The 21,220-nt window shown below is 40.3% G+C and overlaps 2 protein-coding genes across 2 annotated transcripts in view; one reads left to right on the top strand and one right to left on the bottom strand.

Moving 5' to 3' along the window:
• Positions 1-21,220, top strand: part of LOC146637675 (protein NLRC3-like) — a 121,518-nt gene that overhangs the window by 48,014 nt on the left and 52,284 nt on the right. The window contains exon 11 of the mRNA XM_085349761.1: positions 3,231-3,407. Within this exon, the coding sequence (XP_085205887.1) occupies positions 3,231-3,407 (177 nt within the window). The remainder of the gene's footprint in view (positions 1-3,230; positions 3,408-21,220) is intronic.
• LOC146637677 (uncharacterized) lies at positions 16,762-17,518 on the bottom strand. Its single transcript, XM_085349786.1, has one exon. The coding sequence runs from the start codon at positions 17,495-17,497 to the stop codon at positions 16,802-16,804; it is 696 nt and encodes a 231-aa protein (XP_085205912.1). The 5' UTR covers positions 17,498-17,518; the 3' UTR covers positions 16,762-16,801.

Raw genomic sequence — 21,220 nt, forward strand, 5'->3', positions numbered from 1 at the left:
CGCGCTATTAAGGATTGGGGGTCGTCTCATTGGGGCAAAAATAGGGTTCCACGAAAAACGGCCACTGGATCTGCCTAGACGGCATCACGTAACCACTCTCATAGTGCGCACTTTCATGAGCAGGTACGTCACCAAGGACGTCTCTTCACTGAAGGAGCTGTCCGATCTGCAGGTTACTGGATCGTTGGTGGCAGGAGATGCATTAATAGACTCGTTTTCGAGTGTGTCACTTGTTGAAGGCTGAGAGGGAGGTGTGAAGTTCAAAAGATGGCAGACTTGCCACCAGAAAGGCTCAGCATGGAACCACCTTTTAGCAACATCGGCATTGATGTGTTTGGGCCCTGGTCTGTATCAGCCCGTCACCAGAGCTTGCAAAGATATGTGGATTCCTTCAAATCTTGATGGGAAAGCCATGGAGAGGTTTCTGTCAGAACACGGATGTACTTGGACCTTCAACACACCACATTCCTCTCATATGGGAGGAGCATGGGAAAGGATGATCGGCATCACACGTCGTATCCTGGACTCGATGCTTCTTCAGATGGGCTCCTCCAAACTCACACATGAGGTACTCACAACATTCATGGCTGAGGTCTCAGCCATAGTGAACAGTCGACCACTGGTGCCTGTGTCAAATGATCCTACAGATCCTTTCATTCTTACACCGGCTTCATTGCTTACTCAGAAAGTAGGTCCATGCCCAGTACCAGAAGGAGATTTTGGACATAAAGAACTATTGAAGCAACAGTGGTGCAGGGTCCAAAGCTTGTCTAACACATTTTGGGACAGGTGGCGGAAACAGTATCTGTCAACACTACAGTGTCGAACAAAGTGGACTTCTGACCGGCCAAACCTTAAGCAAGGAAGTGTGGTGCTTCTTAAGAACAGTCAGTGCAGTAGGAACGACTGCGCATTAGGTATTATCGTTGATGTGTATCCCAGTAAAGACGGAAGGGTGCGCAAAGTGCAAGTAAAGGTCATTAAGAAAGAGGGATCAAAGCTTTACGTCCGACCTGTGAATGAGATGATCTTGCTCATTCCTCCAGATGACTGAAATGTGTTTGACCTTGTCAAATTAGTAGGTGAAACTTGCTGAATTTCAGACGGGGAGTGTTCTGTCACCATGAAACCGTGTTCTGTTTAAATAGATTTTCCCTGAGAAAGTTACTCTTTAGTGCCCCCTTCTGGCATGACCTGGTGTAACATGCGCAAATCTGTCTCTGTTCTATGATGTCATCAGAAAGTGCATGCTATTGTTTGGGGAAATGACTTCTCCTGTTCTCCTGTTCTCTGCTGTAGTGGCAATTTTCTCCCTTAAGATGGTCTTTAAGGGCATTGTTGGTATGTAATTCTGTTCCATCCTTACAAATCTACTTGTAGAAATGTGATTGCAGTGTTTACTTAATAAAAATGTTTGTAAAGAGAGGATTCGCTAACGCTTTTGGCTAAACAAGTCATTTGTACTGTTATTGTGTATTTGTCCTCATCTATGATTTCTACGAACATTTCATGTTGTTTCTCAGTTTTACCCTACTTCAACAGGCCTAAGTAAAGGGAGTGAAGTCAAACCCTCTTGTCTGCGTGGTCATTTTGAAGAGGAGTTTAGTCTGAAGGTCGACTCTGGCAAGGCGTTAGAGGCAGAGGACATTACACTGATTAACTGTGTAGTGTTCTTCCTTACATTTCTAAGTATCAGACACAACAATGAATAATCCACGGCTGACTCTCTTTAGCAGGTCAAAGGTCACGGCACACAGCAGACAGTGGGAAATATTATAACTCTGATCATTTATCAGCACATATCCATATGTATAAAAACAAAGCTGACACTGTGAGACTTGATCAGAGGTGTGATCATCACAGCAGAGGCCTTTGTGTCAAAGTCACTGAGGATCAAACAGAAACACATGAAGCAGATTTTCCTGTTCTGGCTTTTTATAGCAGATAACCTTCAAAATATTCTGTAGTCGATCAAAAACTGAAGAAAACCATGAATCAACATGTGAACATGAGCTGATGCTGCTGAAGTGAAGAAGTTACAGAGGTTTGATTACAGACACAGCTGAGAGTTTGTAATCTGTCATCATTTTAAAAGGTTTAAATTTCTTCAGTATTGAACAGCAGAAATGAGGCTTTGTTTTCAGAGGCTGACTGCAGTGAACACAACAGCAGACTGGTGCGTAATAAGCAGTGAATAATGCAGGAAACAGATTTTTGAAGGATTGAATGAATCAACATCGCTTTATTCAAATTAAAACCATTTAAATAGGAAAATCCATTTTTTTACAGCCGCCTCTAATGCTGGGTAATGTCAGCTGGTCCATGTGCAGCTGGCTGTGAGGCTCAGGGAGCGTCTACAAAGTGCAACACTGAAAGAACATCATCCATAAATATTGAGTAATAACTGGACTCTCATACAGCGAGACTCAAATGACTTTAAACATCAGCTTATCCTGCTGATCCAAGTCCAACACTGAGTTTGTAAAAACATGTTTGTCAATTATTTTATTTTGCTTCTGAGGAAAATGATTCAATAACTTGCTGCTAATACACAACATTTCATCATATTTCCTCATAACCCTCTTTTGTCTGAACATTTGATCCCACTGACTTTTATTGTGATTTGGCGCTATATAAATAAAATTGAATTGAATTGAATTTGAATTTGCGATAAAGGATCCACAGAGTTTGTTGACAATAATGACAGTAGATGTTTGTGTGAAAGTGCTGGAAGCAAATTAGTGTGTGATGTTCTTTCAGTGTTGCACTTTGTAGACGCTCCCTGAGCACTGGTCTCACAGCCAGCTGCACATAGAGACCAGTGTTGTTAGTCCAGGTCAGAAGATGACTTGTTGGAATGAAAATGAGCTTGTAGTTTGTCTGCTTTAATAATGTGACTGGAAAAAGGTGTTGGACTTCAAATATGTCCATTTCTTTCACACTTCACCTTTAAAAGTGAAGCCTTGTGGTTCCTGGAAGGAAAAACACGACTTTTTCAAGTCTTTGTCCTGTTTTTATGATAAATGTACAACTTTAATGTGAAACATTCAGTTTTTTCTCTTGTTGTGTTTGTTTGAAGCTGCTTCCTGTTGGCTTCAGCTGTTTGGAGTTTCCATTTTCTAAACTTCTACATTCTGAACCTTCTTCAGCTCTGAACAGATGATGAAACACTGAATGATTTCAAGCTCACACTTTGTCTAATAAACTTACATCTTTCATTCTTTATACAGATTGTGGGGCTGTGGTTTGTCAGAGATCAGCTGTGATTATCTGGCAGCAGCACTGAAGTCCAACCCCTCCCATCTGAGACAGCTGGACCTGAGCTCCAACAACAAGCTGCAGGATTCAGGAGTGAAGCATCTGTGTGGTTTCCTGGAGAGTCCAGGATGTGGACTTGAAACTCTGAGGTCAGTCAGCATGTTTTAGTTGTGCTGAGATGAATATGATGTGAAAGTTGTGCTGACACTAAACTGCAGACATCAGGCTGATATTATACTGATCCACACTGAGGATCTTCATGGTAAAGTCTGTTTTCTTCTTCTCTGGTTTAGTCCATTGACTGCAGCAGAACAATGTTCACATTTTAAACTTTCAAAGAAGAAGAAAAATCCTCCACTGGATAATTCACTGTGAAACTCTCAAACTCTTCATTCCACCTTAAAGTCTGTCTGACACTGAAATCCAAAGCAAAATGTCCATTTGCTTTACAGACAGCAGTCCAACACAAACATACACACATCATCCAAAACACAGTCCAACATCCAAATCTCCTCCACTGCCAGCATTAAAGATGGGAAAGAGAAGGAGGAACTGTGAGGAGAAAACTATTAGGAGGCAAAGAAACACAGACTCAAAGATTTTACATGTACATGGACGATGCCCCGTCACAGAGGGAATCGCGCGGGGCTTCCAGCACACTCTTTATTTATACTTCAAGTAAGCTTTCACAGCAGTAGGTGTGGCATGTTCAGAATCCAAAAACATTTCCATAAAAGGAAAGAGAGAGAGAGAGAGAGAGAGAGAGACCGTTAACTTGTCTGTTAACACAGGAAGCAGTATGGTATGTCACAGCACTCTTCTGCACATATGGTTTCCCTTTTCCTGTGGTTTCCAATTCCAATTCTTCTTCCTTTAACTGAAGCTACAACTAAACATAATCACAAAACTAAAAATCTTCCATCAGGAACGCTCTGACATTCAGGGTTAGAATGAGTTTCATAAAGCAGACTGTGAAGATCAAAGCTGCATTAGAAAGCTTACATGAATGAATGAGTGGACAGAAGTGGACAGAGATCATCTGAAGCACTTCAAAGGCTTTAAATCAGCACATTTCTCTTTATTCTTTATCAACTCTGTTAGTTTCTCTGTTTTCTGTGGAATGAAGCTAACAGCAGGCTAATAAGATGCTGACCAATAGGTTTCTATTAAAGGTTGTAATTTGCATATGAAAAAGTGCTTTGGCTCAGCAGGGATCAGCTTACTGGTAGGATACAGCTGCTGGATGGGATTAGCATGTCATAGCTATCTACCAAATTGCTAACTGGGGGATTTCAGGCCATCTATGAATCATTTTTGCTACTGTTTATTCAGCTTAGGCTCACAGGGCTGCAACCTGTGCCCTAGCTGTCATAGGGCAAGAGGCGTGGTCCACCTGCACAGGTGAGCAGTCCATCACAGGGCCAACAGAGAGACACAGAGAAGCACTCTCTCACATCCACACCTACAGCCAATTTAGAAGCACCAATGAACCTAAGCAGCATTTCATTGGACTGTGGGAGAACATCCAACCTCCACAGAAAGGCCAACAAGCTTCAACCTACAACCTTCTTGCTTTAATAAATAATAATAATGGATTGCATTTATATAGCGCTTTTCATGTGAAAATCTCCCAGTCAGTTCCTCACAGCACACTTCAATCATTTCCCTCCCACAGCATCAGGACCAGGGCTTTTTCTCTCTTTGGTCCCACTAAGAGATTTCCACTGTCCTGAATTCGACAAGTGGCACAAAAACAAACCAATGGAGGACCCAGTAGAGTGCAATCAGATAAAGAGTTTATTAAGAACACACGTACGGGAAGAAGTACACAGCATCACATCTGCGGACTTCTTCTGCCAAAAATACACAGGGAATGGTTTATATATCATCAGGGTTTGACGCCCCCTCTTGCGTTCTATAATTCTATAACATATTTTTGTATTTCTAAGAACATCATTTGCATCTTGTACAGACAATGAGACAATTTTAGAGCTACGGTCAGACACAGAAGTTCCTCTTTCTAACATCTTTTCCCAAATATGGCGATGATTACAGGCCCTGGAGATACCCGTGGACTTGTCCTCCTGTTTTATAAGGAAAAAAACATGAAATTAAAATAATAGCACATAGTAAGAAATTAAGAAAAAAAAATTCTTTTTTTTCTTTTTCTCCTGTCACCTGTTACTAAGTAAACTCAAATGCCACAGGTTGCAACAAGAAGCTGAATACATTCAGGCCTTCACTCAAGCTGGTTTCTAGATTATATGTATGTGTTTTGTAAGCGTGTATGCAGTTTTAACCTTCTTTAACTGACCACAAAATGCAATGTGTATAAAATGGTCTTAGCTGTACCTGTAATAAAAAGGTTAATGTAAAGTCAGCAGGTTTTAATAAACATCTTAATGCAGTATCAATACTATAGATTATATCATTAATGATGCAGAATGTATTGAAGCCATAAAATAATTTAGGACCATGACACTTTTATTCCACAATCAGAGAGAAAGAAACAGAGAGAGAGTGCAGGACAGACAGACAGGTGACAGTCTCAGGTGTATACATTGCTACAAAACAGCACAAAAGAAGGAGGATTTAGTGTTTGTGTTATTACGAGTGCTAAACAAGAAGAGTTCCCAGATGCTACAGTGGACACATGTGTGACTCCTGTGATTAAAGCAACTTTCTTTCAGCTTAACGAGTGAACCGTCAGCTCGTTCAAACACACGTTAAAGTCCGTTTGGCTCGACACCACCGAACAGAGGCAGCAATATAACATAGCTAACATTAACAGTGCAGTGAATCCTGCTTGTGCCGTGATATTCAGGACTGCAAACCGAGCAGCATCACTGACTTTCAGCTTGTTGTGTTTGTGGATATATGACTGACTTTAATTATCCACAAAATCATCAGATTCTCTGTAAGATTAAGGTCGACTATCGAACGGCGTATAAAGTATAGGCTTTAAAACAAAGTAAACGCTGAAAGTACAAACTTCGCTAATGTCACATAACTTGGCCGGCATGTGGCCAACAGTAATGTTTTAATGTTCTTCATTATTAAACATTTGCACATAAATAAGTGCAAGTGTTTTTCTTTTTGCAGCATTTTTCTTTTTGAAGCATTTTTCATTTTCCAAGTGTTTTCTGAAGTTGCAGTCCGTTTGGCCTCTCAGGGCCCACCTAAATATATTATCATGCTGTTTACAACTACATGAATGTGATTTATTACTATTACTGAAGGTCCGCGGCTTGTAGCCGAAAATTAGCTTTACTTTGTTGTCTGGGTCAAGTTTGCTAGCGAGAGAAAGAGAAAGGCTGTTCCAACGGAACTTATTGTTTCAGAGGAAAACACGAACACAGTGTACAGTCGAGTCTTAATAGCTTACTTACAACTGGGCTTATCAGGCACTCTTTTTGGCTGCAGTGGTTATTATTATATTTACATGCTTCCAGCTCCTGTTTCTGCTCGATGACAACTCATACTTTTCCTTTTTCTCCCTCCTCGCGCTCACAGACACATAACGGGTATGGCAGTCCATTCTCCCTGCAGCACGGACTACACTGCCAATGAGGCTACATTCTTTAGGGCTATGCCTGTAGCATTCTGCCTATTAGCTTAGCACAACAACAACAACAACAAAAAGGCGCTCTCTCACCCAGGAAACACACAGTCGCAGAGAGAGCGACACCGTGTAACCATGGCAACCGTAACGCTGCCGCCTGGAACAACGGAACATAACTGTCAAACAAAAGAGTCCTGACCCGCGACAATATGAATCAGGAAAATACCGCCGTGTAATCCATTTATTTCAACAAAGTAACTGTATTCTAAATACCACATGATACAGTTACGGTAACTGTAACGGAATACAGTTACTCTTATTTTGTATTTTAAATACATAACGGCGGTATATGTATTCCGTTACTCCCCAACACTGGGTGTTACCTCCTTTACACAGTATCACCTTAAAGCACTTGTTGCAGGCTGCTGAGTTTGGATCTTTTGCTGAGAAGTACAGCCAGACTTTTGACCGCTTCGTCTTGGGCATTTTTAATCTGTAGCTCTGCTCTAAAAGAACATATGTACCTGGGCCCGCCTACTATCCTTGGAAAGGTAAAATGATTGGCTAGAATCTAAAGTGTATGACATGTCAGGAAAAAAAAGCACCGAAATGTGTGCTGCATTTCGGTCTGGTTACTGCCGTTTATGTCAGAACTGGTGCCATAATGGCACCGGATACTGGTGCCCATCCCTACTGAGTGCCATAGGACACTTAACCTTTGTTTCCATATGCTGGGAACTTCCTATTTTTTCCAAGGAGGACGGGAAAATGTGTGAAAATCTCCCAGTCAGTTCCTCACAGCACACTTCAATCACTTCCCTCCCACAGCATCAGGACCAGGGCTTTTTCTCTCTTTGGTCCCACTAAGAGATTTCCACACAAACACCTCATCAGTGGGACTCTCAGAGCTACCAGCCCTTTGCTATAATCACAAAGCTCTTCATTGAAATCAATGATATCAAAGCTGGAATCAAATGAGTCCAAGTCTTCTGCTGATTCAGCATCACATTCATCTTTGCTCCTTGTTCTGCATCCCCACCATGGACTTCATTCCTTTCCAAGCCAGCCTTGAGTGTCCTTTATTCAGCTCATCCTCTGCTTTACTTTTACACCTGATTTTAGCTGCTTTATCTCTCTTTCAACAAGTTTCTGTGCCTCAATCTTTTTCTTCTCTCCCTCACAACAAGACAGCTTCTTCTGCCTGAGAACATGTTGGAGTGATTTACTAATCCAGGGCTGCTTATTGGGGGAAATACTTCCTGTTTCCAAAGTAATCCCCATTTTTCCCAGAAAGAAATGTAAGTAGAAATCGATGATCTAAGTGAGAACATGAGCCTTTAAAAAGTCCCAGTGGGTGCAGTCAAAGCAGTCCCTCAGTCCCAGTATAGAGTCTTTGGTCCAGACTGGAACAACTGTGTGCCCAGTTTGAGCTCTCTTCAGTCCTGTGACCTGACAGACCCAGAGGGGCCATCACATCACATTTAGAAGCTCCCCTAATGGAGCCACAACACATGTCCAACACTTAGTCTGTCTTGTTGGACCAACTGGAAGAAATGATTCAAGGACTTAGTCACAGAACAGAGATTCAAATCTCCAAAATCCAACTGGCTGCATCAGGACATATAGTCTGAAACTCTGCACAGTTTCCTGTTTGAAGCTGCTTCCTGTTGGCTTCAGCTGTTTGGAGTTTCCATTTTCTAAACTTCTACATTCTGAACCTTCTTCAGCTCTGAACAGATGATGAAACACTGAATGATTTCAAGCTCACACTTTGTCTAATAAACTTACATCTTTCATTCTTTATACAGATTGAAGGACTGTGGTTTGTCAGAGATCAGCTGTGATTATCTGGCAGCAGCACTGAAGTCCAACCCCTCCCATCTGAGACAGCTGGAGCTGCAAGGAAACAACCTGAAGGATCCAGATGTGAAGCAGCTGTCTGATCTTCAGCAGAGTCCAGACTACAGACTGGAGACTCTGGGGTCAGTAGAGTGATGGAGTGAGTGGGTGGTGCTGTCAGCAGTATTGTACTAAACACAGTCAGTATGAAACAAAGATCCAGTGTTTCCTGTAAACCTGCAGCTTCTCAGTGAAGCTGTGAGAGGAGAATGGTGACAGGCTTCAGGATTGGACACAAACACTTCCTGTTTCTGACCTTTATGGTCACCATAGTAACGGCTGACACGCTCTGATCAAACGCTGTCAACAGCCAATCAGCTCTCTGAACAAAGCAGCACGCAGACCAATGACTTCATTCATTTCCAAGTTTAAAGCAGTGAAGAACACAGTCTGTAGGTGAGGAAGAATTTAGTGAGAGCAGATGTTTGGATGGAATTCCTCCAGTTAACAGCTGGAACCGTCCATCTGGATTGTTGGGCTTGTTGTTGGGGTTCCTACAGAGCTCAGAGTGGACACACCAAGGTTCTTCTAATGAATGAAAGTCCAAACTCAAACTAGGAGGGAAAAACATTTTCATCAACTTCAATAAAAATCCAAAGATTAGAAAAAGTGAAGCAACAATGAGTCCTAGTACAGTCCCAGCACTGAAGTCCCTGCTGCTCTTTATACTGGATGTGCTGCATCACTGACTGACAGCTGATGAAGAGTCTCTGGAAACACTCGTTTATCTCCTCTGCTCTTCCTTCTTCTCTCTGCAGGTGGAGGCTATGATGGTAAACAGGACGGTGTGTGTGCTGAGAGAGGAGGAGCTGTGTCCTGATGATCCAGAGAGGTTGAAGCAGCAGCAGCTTGTGTGTAGAGACGCTCTGACTGGGCCATGTTACTGGGAGGTGGAGAGGAGAGCTTCATCCAGCAGTGACTGACAGAGGAATGAGAAGAAGTGCAGATGACTGTCAGTGCTGCAGAGTGAACTGCTCTGAGAACAGCTCCACTGTCAGACACAATGTAGAGTCCAGCATCATCCCTGTGTGTCCCTCTGGATCTGACAGAGGATCATCAGTGTATCTGGACTGCTCTGCTGCTGCTCTGTCCTTCTACAGTCTCTGCACAGTCTCTGTCTGACTCTGGCTTCAGACCCTCCTGGATCAAACTCGCCTGGAAAGACTTTCAAATTCAAATTCAAATTTTATTTGTCACACACACAACCATACCCAGTATGACATGAGGTGAAATGCTTGTAGCTGTGCAATGCCCGACCATTAAATGACAGTGGTTTTACACTATTTACAATTTACAGGTTATTACAAAATGTACAGATTTAACTTAGAAATTTACAGTAAAAATGTGCAAATAGCAGAAAGAGATTATAAGGAAGTGTACATGAAGAAAAACCAGAGTGCGTGTGGTGATGTGATGTGTGTGAGAGTCCAGTCTTATAGTGATGTGATGTGTGTGGGAGAGTTCGGTTCTAAACCTGGTTCACGCCGCAATGTATTGCGCCATTTTCCGGGTCCACAAATCAAAACAAACGCACTGTGTTGGAACGACGACGACAAGAAACATGTTTAAAAGCAGCTCAAAAGAAAACGGACGGTATAGAGACCGATTGCGTCCAGAGGCGAAGCAGCAGCACTTGGAAAAAATTAGAGTGCATCGCAAATCTGGACCCATATGAAATAGGGCTTTGGAGTTGACGTCATGCCGCAATGCATTGTGGGAGCGCGGCACCATTTTCGGGGTCTACGAATCAAAACAAACACACTGTGTTGGAACAACGATTACAAGATGCTTAAAAGCAGCTCAAAAGAGAATGGACTGTATAGAGACCGATTTCGTTCAGAGGTGAAGCGGTGGTACTTGCAGAAAATAGCGTGCATTGGAAATGTCGACCCGTATGAAATACGGCCGTGGAGTAGAAACCCTGAAGACCAACCGCTATTGACGTAGCCTGACATATTTTCGTACCTTGTCTGTGGAGTCAGCACATACAAGTCGTCATTCAAACAAAGGTAAGTCAGCTCGAGTACTGCGAGTGAAATGCGTTTGATTTCCCTGCAAACTTTCACATTAGTGCAGCATAAATTCATTCATGAGGGGAAATTACAGTGAGAACATGTGGAGGCTGTTAGGTGGATAACATAGTGAGTTCAGTGCATTGATGTGACATTGTCCTGAAGGATTTAGTTATTCTTTATGGTTAAAGAAATTGCACTAATTTATTCATATTTATTATAAATAATCCTAATTATACATCTTGCTTCCATGTTTGTATCCTGTGTCACTAAAAATACATTTTATTTTAGTTTTATACATTGATTATTACCTGCAGAATCTCCTTATCATATTAAGTGACTCATAATTGTCACTTTATGCTTTCTCCATCTCTAAAGTGATGACATCCTTGCATTACATACTTTAGGTTCATTTTCTGCAGGCAGGTTTCTGACAGAGAACAGGCAGATTTACACTATAACATGCAGCGTTCTATAGATGGACACATAAAGAAATGAAAAATTACATGTATGTGCTAACTTTCTAAACACTTTGTTACATTTAGTTTCATAACTACAAGTCACTGGAGGCGCACATCCAATTTACAAATGGCTGGGTGCAAGATTTTGCTATTTTCAAGCCGCCAAACTGTGAGTACGTCGTCATTCATACCAAGGTAAGTCAGCTGGAGGACATCGAGTGTAAGAGCCATTGTCCACCCCCCACCATAATTAATGTTATACATTTATCATTGAACTGCTAAAATATCGTTATCATATCATGTGCCCATAATTGTAAAGTAGATGCAAACTAACACATTGATAATCGGGCAAATTATTACTTATCGCCAATTTGTGTCCTCCCTGTCTCATTGAATTTATTGTCTTTACATCAACCTTGTCCTTGTATGTTCCAGGTACTGCACTCCCAAAGATTGAATGAACCTGCATTACGGCCATGAGTAATTGTAAGCACCACGGGGAAGGTCGAAGCCGCACACTGAACATGCTGAACATCCTACCTAAATAAATCCCAGCAGGAAGCATGTTTTAATAGTGTGATTGGGCCATCTGAACATGCTACCTATATAAATCCAAGCAGGAAGCATGTTTTAATAGTGTGATTGGGCCATCTGAAGATCCTACCTATATAAATCCAAGCAGGAAGCATGTTTTAATAGTGTGATTGGGCCATCTGAACATGCTACCTATATAAATCCAAGCAGGAAGCATGTTTTAATAGTGTGATTGGGCCATCTGAACATGCTACCTATATAAATCCAAGCAGGAAGCATGTTTTAATAGTGTGATTGGGCCATCTGAACATGCTACCTATATAAATCCAAGCAGGAAGCATGTTTTAATAGTGTGATTGGGCCATCTGAACATGCTACCTATATAAATCCAAGCAGGAAGCATGTTTTAATAGTGTGATTGGGTCATCTGAACACCCTACCTATATAAATCCAAGCAGGAAGCATGTTTTAATAGTGTGATTGGGCCATCTGAACACCCTACCTATATAAATCCAAGAAGGAAGCATGTTTTAATAGTGTGATTGGGCCATCTGAACATGCTACCTATATAAATCCAAGAAGGAAGCATGTTTTAATAGTGTGATTGGGCCATCTGAACATGCTACCTATATAAATCCCAGCAGGAAGCATGTTTTAATAGTGTGATTGGGTCATCTGAACATGCTACCTATATAAATCCAAGCAGGAAGCATGTTTTAATAGTGTGATTGGGTCATCTGAACATGCTACCTATATAAATCCAAGCAGGAAGCATGTTTTAATAGTGTGATTGGGTCATCTGAACATGCTACCTATATAAATCCCAGCAGGAAGCATGTTTTAATAGTGTGATTGGGTCATCTGAACGTGCTACCTATACGACAGAGCCATTATCCACGTAAGGTAGAATATTCTGATAAGTTAGCACGGATTGATAGACAAGACTATAAATTTACGCTACGGTAGGATGTTTTGACAGAACACCTTTTCTCGTCCCCAACATTTTTCTTTTGTTAAGCTTACTGTTATCAAGGCATGGTAAATGAACAGTAAACCTTGCCTGATGACTAATCTTCCCGTTTCCCTCTCATTGATTTATTTGGGTTGTCATGGCAGAAGTATTAAACGATGCCTTTTATTAGAACATAAGCATTTAAATGCAGTAATTGTATTTGAATTAGTTAAACATGAGTGGGCAACTCTGACCATGACAAGACTGCATTTGCTCTAAAGAATTAATAAAAAATTTAGACATATTGTTGTCATTATTTTTACTCTTCAATTTTATGTGTTTTTTCTTTAAGATGGTATCAGAAGTTGCTCCTCCACCATGAAAAAAACATCTGCATGTATTCTTTCACTACATCCACGATTCTCCTCTGTGGTCTTCCTCATTCATCCTGTTTGGAGCTTAATGTTCAACATCCTTTATCTGTTAAAATTACAGAAGGAGAAGAAAGTAATCATCAGAGCAGGAATCATGATAAATGATAAATAGATTACCAGTACATATTGTATTGTATTGTATTGTATCTTTATTTGTTTCAGACATATAAAACAAAAAACAATATATACACACTACATATATTTTCATTTACAGATACGAATATATATGTAGATATACACACACACACGTATGTGTTCAGATAAACAAAAAATATATAATGAAAAACAAAATCGTCTGACATAATGTAACAATGTTTGGTCTGAAAAGGAGTAGGAAGAAGTATGAACATACTTATTAATTCCTACCCCTGCTCAACATCTTATTGATCCCACATAATTCACCTAATTCCCATCATCACATACTCCACACGATACACGAGGAGAACCTATATAAACATGGCTACCGTGATTGATATAATTTGGATATAATTTGATATTTTTATACATACAATGGGTGATCATCTTTATCGGTATCATATTCTTCCAAAATCAGTTTTCGAAGTATTTTCATGAACTTACTAATTCCTGAGCATTGCTGTAGATCTATAGTAAAACTATTCCACAGTTTTACCCCATAAATAGTGACACAAAAGGTTTTAACCTTTGACCGTGCTTTAAGAATCCTTAGATTCAATTTCCCCCTCAATTCATAGTCTCCTTCTCTGTCATAGAACATCCTCTGTATATTTCCTGGTAACATATTGTATCTGGCCTTGTACATAATTTTTGCAGTTTTATATTTTATAAGAGCCATAAACTTCAGTATTTTTAATTTCAAAAACATGATGTTAGTATGGTCTCTAAATCCTGCTTTATTAATCATCCTGATTGCTTTTTTTTTTAATTTTACATATTGGTTGAAGTGCAGTTTTATATGTGTTTCCCCAAATTTCCACACAGTATTCCAAATATGGCAATATAAGTGAACAATAAAGCACCCGGAGTGATTTGGAAGGCAAAAAATATTTAACTTTACTTAGTACGGAGATGCTTCTTGACAGTTTGGCTTGTATATGCTTTATGTGAGGTTTCCAGCAGATTTTGTTATCTATTATCACACCCAGAAATTTTGTATCCGAAACTTGCTCTATTTCAACATTGTTTACTAATAATTTTGCTCCTGCATCTTTTTTACAATTTCCGAATAACATAAATGTAGTTTTTTCCAAATTTAATGATAACTTATTTCTATCAAACCATGTTTTCAGTTTAATCATTTCTTGTGTGACAATTTCCAAAAGCTGCTGTAAGTTCTCTCCAGTACAAAAAATATTTGTATCATCTGCAAATAGAATAAACTGTAGTATATCTGATGTTCTGCATATATCATTGATATAGAGGATAAACAGCTTTGGTCCCAATACTGACCCCTGCGGAACTCCACAAACAATGTCCATACACTCTGATTGATATTCCCCAATTTTCACAAATTGCTGCCTGTCTCTCAAATAACTCTTTACCCATTCTAACACCACTCCTCTAATGCCGTAGTACTCCAGTTTATCAAGTAATATGTCATGATTAATTGTGTCAAAAGCTTTTTTTAGGTCAATGAATACACTAACTATACATTGTCTTTTATCTATATTGTTGGTGATATTTTCGATCAGTTCCATTAATGCCAATGATGTTGATCTATTTGATCTGAAACCATACTGACTATCCATTATTATTTTGTGTTTATCTATAAATTTGTCAAGTCTATTACTAAAGACTTTTTCCAGTATTTTTGAAAATTGAGAAAGTAGAGAGACAGGCCTATAATTTGTGAATTGGTGTCTGTCACCATTTTTAAACAGTGGTGTTACTTTAGCTGTTTTCATTTGTTTTGGGAATGTACCAGTTTGTAAGGACAAATTGCAAATGTGTGTTAAGGGTTTGGAAATGCCCTCTATCACTCTCTGAACGATTTCCATATCAATGTCGTCAGAGTCTGTAGAGTTTTTTGTTTGTGATTTCCCAACAATATCAATGATTTCCATTTCTTCCACCACCGTTAAGAACATTGAATGAGGATTGCGGTCAATGAGTCTAGTTTCTTTCTCTACAGAATCTGTTATATCAGGAATTGTTTCAGCCAAGTCTGGCCCAACACTTACAAAGAATTTGTTGAAATCATTTACCACATCTCTCATATTAGTAATATTTCTATCATTATTTGCGAAATACGAAGGATAGTCTGCCTGCCCCGAGCCCTTTTTGATGATGGTATTTAATGTTTTCCAGATCCCTTTAATATTATTTTTATTCATAATCAGTAATTTTTCATAGTATTCCTTTTTACATGACCTTAAAATACTCGTTAATTTATTTTTATATTTCTTGTATTTATTTTCAGCTTCTGTACTTCTGTTCATTATAAATTCTCTGTATAAGGTATTTTTCTTCTTACATGCATTTTGCAATCCTTTTGTAATCCATGGGCACTCTGCATATTTTTGTTTTTTACTATATTTCTTTACTGGGCAATGACTATTATATAACAGTTTAAATTTTCCTAAAAAAAATCTCATAAGCTTTATCAATATTTTTTTCCTTATACAGCATCTCCCATTCTTGCTTGAGTAAATCACTTTTGAATGCGTTTATTGACTCTTCTGTTCTCACTCGTTTGTATTTGATTGTGTTTTGCTGTTTAACCTTCCTGTAATTGCTGTTATACACTATAAAAACAGGTAGATGATCACTGATGTCATTAATTAGGAGACCACTTATGGTTCTATTTTCTATTTCATTAGTAAATATATTGTCTATTAGGGTTGCCGACTGTGCTGTAATCCTGCTGGGCTTAGTGATCACTGGAAAAAGTCCCAAGCTATACATTGTATTAATAAATTCCTCTGTCGCTCTCTGCTTGTTTGGATTTAGTAGATCTATGTTAAAATCCCCACAAATGAACATGACTTTTTGATTTGTCCTAATGAATGTTTTATCTACCCACTCCTTAAAATTTTCAATATTAGAACCTGGTGTTCTGTATATACAGCTTACAATGACATTTTTCTCTTTTCCCATACTAATTTCTATTGTTACACACTCTAATATATTATCTACCGCCATCGTCATTTTTTCTACCACCTTGTATTTTAAATTTTTATCCACAAACAAGGCCACACCACCGCCATTCTTATTCTTTCTATTTGTAAGATTTAATTCATATCCATCTATTACAAAGTCCTCTCCTTTCTGTTTATTAATCCATGTTTCAGATACTGCAATCACACTGAATGGATGTGTAAATTTGCTTAAATATTCCCTTGTTTTGTGAAAATTTGCATATAAACTTCTACTATTAAAGTGGATTATAGATATTTTGCCGTCGACCTTGACAGTTTTGTTGAATTGTTCTTCAGTATGATAGTAGCAGGTATTTTTGATGTTAAAAAAGTTCAGTTCTGGATCAATGTCCTGCTCTGTGAAGTGTGTTTTGTATTCCGTGTTTACTGGTGAATTTATCTCCTGATTAGCAATCCTTTGTGGTAGCAATGTATAATTCCCAGATAATGAATTAATTGATTGTTTCATACTTGAATACGTTACGCTTTAGCTTCCGTTGTTGTCTTCTATTGCCTGCTTTGATGACTGTAGATTGTTTGTCCCGCTCCTTGCCTTTGTAGTCAAGTGACCTGTTAATATTTTTCCAGATCCTGGATGCATTTGATGACCAGCACCTTGGCTTCCTCCGGTGTACCGTTGAGCTTTATAAATATTTTACAGTTTGCAGTCCAGGTGTTCTGAATTTTACCAAGTTTCTTTAGGTATCGTGCTTTCTTCGCTATGTCAGCATTGGATTTGGTTAGATGGTCATTCATGTAGACGTTCGATCCTTTTAGTTTCCTCCCCTGCTTCAGCAGTGCATTCTTGTGTTTCCTGTTTACAAATCTTATGATGATAGCTGGTTTATCACTAGCATTTCTCCTGGGCAAGGGGTGGCATGCCTCGATGTTATTACAGTCCAGGTCGATCCCTTTCGACTGCAAGAAACCAGCTACTTGTTGCTCCGCAGAGCTCCCATCCAGATCTCCTTGCTCCTCTTTACTGCCAGCAGTCACAGCCCGAGCATATGACCGGGGTTTTATGTACAGCCCTGTGATGATCACGTCGTTCATTCTGGTATATTGCTCCAGGTCCGCGACCCTGCTCTCCAGATAGACGATCCGTTTCTCCTTCTCTGCATTCTGGTTACGTAGCGACCTTATTTCCTCGACTAAGTCTAGGATATATTTCTGTTGTAGCTTGATAGCCGATGTTTCCTCAGTTAGAAAGTCCAATGACTTTTTGATGTCCTCAATTTCATCGGCGTTCGGTGTTCTCTTAGGCCCCATTGAGCTTGTTGTCTTGCTCGCTCCGTTCACCGTCTTGTCACTGTTGATTTACTTGTTGGTGCCTTGGTAGAGGATCCTGGGCCCAGTGGCTGCTGGAGGATCCTGGGCCTGGTGGAGCAGTAGGATCCTGGGCCTAGTGGCTGCTGGAGGATCCTGGGCCTGGTGGAGCAGTAGGATCCTGGGCCTGGTGGCTGCTGGAGGATCCTGGGCCTGGTGGAGCAGTAGGATCCTGGGCCTGGTGGCTGCTGGAGGATCCTGGGCCTGGTGGAGCAGTAGGATCCTGGGCCTGGTGGAGCAGTAGGATCCTGGGCCTAGTGGCTGCTGGAGGATCCTGGGCCTGGTGGAGCAGTAGGATCCTGGGCCTAGTGGCTGCTGGAGGATCCTGGGCCTGGTGGAGCAGTAGGATCCTGGGCCTAGTGGCTGCTGTTGAGGCTTAGGGTCTGCCTGCTGGGCAGATGGCTTCTGTAGTCACTGACTACACTGTGTAGATTGTACTTACGCAGAAGTCAATATAATTGCAGTCTGCAAGCGATCTGCTGCGAATGAGACGTCAAACACACACTGTGGCATATATGCGAGTGGACTCCGATATGTTCGCATGCCCTAAAGTGAGGCTGGCGAGATAAGAATCACACCATCCCATCTGCTGTACTCCCTGTCACCAGATCTTGTTTTTACATACAAACATAACACATAATTTCTCTGATAACGCTGCATTGGATGGGTTTATTAATGGTGGGCTGAAATTGTACTACAGTCTGCTGGTGAGGAACTTTTTTGAGTGTTGAATAAAATGTCCTCCACAATCTGTATATGAATTGTCATTAAAACCACAGAGATTCTTACTTATAAAGGAAAGAAAAGTGGGACAAAGCCCATCAACATATAGTGTATATTTTCTGAAACATTACAAAGATGCAGGTAATTCTGGGTTCACCTGAATTACAGATTAGACTGGTGGACAAACAGAGATGTTGTGTACAACTGGTGACAGCATCAGTGACAACAAATTAATCAGCGAGGCTGGAAGCAGAATTAGGAGGCGTCAGAGTCAGCGAGGGTCAGAGATCGACGAACAAATTTCCCACCTTCATGGATAATGCATCACCCTCAAAAGGATTCAAAATTTGGGCCACGAAGAACAGTTCAGGAAACCTATTTTGTTTCGTCTGTGAAACTGTATAAATGAAATGTAAATTATGTTAAAGGCAAACACATTTGTAAGCCATAAGAAACAAACATGCTTTGCATTATACCTTCAAACATCTGTATAGATTTGATACAATATTTATTAACTGAATTTGCTAACATGTCTTACATAGTGAGAGTGTTTCTCTTACTGATGATATTTCAATGATATGTATTTTTATGACTAAATAATGCTCTATCGAACACCTGGCAATAACAGCAGGTGTGGCAATTTTGTAATTTGTTGTTTAAATTTGATATTATTTCAGGCAGTATATTTTCTTAGCCTTTGTCATACTCATGCTTAACCCTCACAGGCTCAAATTAAGTTTTTGTTGCTAATGCACAAAAGAATACCTGCAGTGGTGCTTCTGAGTAAAAAAAACTCATAAAATATGTATGTGGGGTGATCAGGTTGTTAGCTTTTAACTGTTGCAAATCTGCAACGCCTGCCTTGAGAGGGTTAACACAGCAATCTCAGAAACAGTACAGTAATTTGGGGTGTGGATCACAGGGTGAAGAGTGGGGGTCACCCAGAGTCAGAATCCAGTGAAATATCAGTGTCACCTCTTACAGTTTTCCTGTAATCTGAGCTCAAAGATGAGAAAATATATAGTACAGTACTGTAAATTGGGTAAAGTTTACTGTTGATTTTCTGGAAAACCGTACAGTAATTTTGGGTGTGGATCACAGGGTGAAAAGTGGAGATGAACCAAAACTGGGAGTGGATTGTGAAGTACAATAGTGTCAGGACACAAAAGACTGCTTTTCTAAGCCAGTCGGCACCCGTACCGTAATATGCATAAGAATAGTGCAACAACATTTTAGGTGCAGCTGGCTTGACTGTGTGGTCGTAAGTGAGGGCTCACTTGACCGCGGTCAAATATGGTGCTGGAGAAACAAACTACAGAGAACTTTGTAAAGAGAGTATTGAGTGCTTTGGCGATGTAAATGGACTGGTTCTTATATAGTACTCAAAGCACTTTAAAGAACTTGCCTCATTCAGGTGTACACAAGCACTTTTCTCTGTAAGCACTTTCTGTGTAATGTTCACACATTCGGAGAGCAACTCTGGGTTGGTATCTTGCCCAGGGATATTTGGCATGCAGACGGGGATTGAAGCACCTTCCTCTACTACCTGAGCAAAGCCACCCCATGTTCGTCTGTGCACAGATTTCTTTCAATACAGTATTATCACAATTGTGCAAAAATACAGGCATGAAAGCTTAAAGTGCGCGATCACAATAAAGGTGACGCTCAGAGACTGACTGAGTGATCTGAGAACTCATCAGCCCTCATCACTGCCTTCACTTACTTGCTGCTATGGGTGCAGGAATAACACAGTTATGCAGTTACTTTCTCAGTCTGCTAGAGCCTCCACTTGAACGCAAGAACCTTCATTTATCTTCTCAAACGGAATTCAAAATGTTTTTTACAAATTGAAGGATTAAGGGCAGCACGGTGGCACGGTGGTTAGCACTGTTGCCGCACAGCAAGAAGGTCCTGAGTTCAATTCCAACACCAGGCCGGGGTCTTTCTGTGTGGAGTTTGCATGTTCTCCCCGTGTTTGCGTGGGTTCTCTCCGGGTACTCCGGCTTCCTCCCACCGTCCAAAGACATGCAGCTTGTGGGGATAGGTTAATTGGATAATACAAATTGTCACTAGGTGTGAATGTGCGAGTGAATGTGAGTGTGAATGGTTGTCTGTCCCTGTGTGTTGGCCCTGCGACAGACTGGCGACCTGTCCAGGGTGTACCCCGCCTCTCGCCCTATGACAGCTGGGATAGGCTCCAGCGCCCCCCGCGACCCTGAAAAGGATAAGCGGAAGCGAATGGATGGATGAAGGATTAAGATATAAATCGCAGAAGCATCGATCCACACATTCAAAGAAGAACAACCCAACAAACTCTTCATAAAACTCCAAGAGATATGAAAATCTTTATTTCTGTCTATTCTGTGTTGTTAATAACATCACATCTTCACATAGTAGCAAAAACATATTAAACAAACATTAATCTCAACATGCATACTGTACTTCAAGTTTCTCTCATGGAAAGGCCAGTGTTACTTTTATAGTATCCTTTCCATAAATATCATAAATATCTTTACCCATGTAGTGGAATTATTTTATTTTTTCATTTTAGTTAACAAGTATAATGTGACCACATTCACTTTTTATCAGGACAAGCTACACCACCACGGTGGTTATCATACAATAACACTGCCTTGTTCTCAAAGCTTCTTGCTAACTGTACTTTTTTCTGAGATGTTCTCTTTAAGTAAGGATACTGAAAGTGTAAGCAGTGTATACGGTCACATCACGTGCTTAAGGTTGTGTTAGCACTGATAATTCCTTCACAGTTCTTTAAAGATGCTGAAGTCATCATATCAGCTGTAAATGCAGTGCTGCTGCTGTCCTTACGCTATACTTTCAAGCATCACACTTTCTTACTGACCAGTTTATTTCCACTTTTTATGCTCTAGTATGGTGTGACTGAATGAAGTCAGCAAACCAAATTCTGTCCATCTGAGGATG

Source organism: Diplotaxodon limnothrissa, linkage group LG3, assembly GCF_057381915.1.
Source record: "Diplotaxodon limnothrissa isolate DT_005_m linkage group LG3, D_limnothrissa_male_GT1.1, whole genome shotgun sequence".
Taxonomy (NCBI): Eukaryota; Metazoa; Chordata; class Actinopteri; order Cichliformes; family Cichlidae; genus Diplotaxodon; species Diplotaxodon limnothrissa.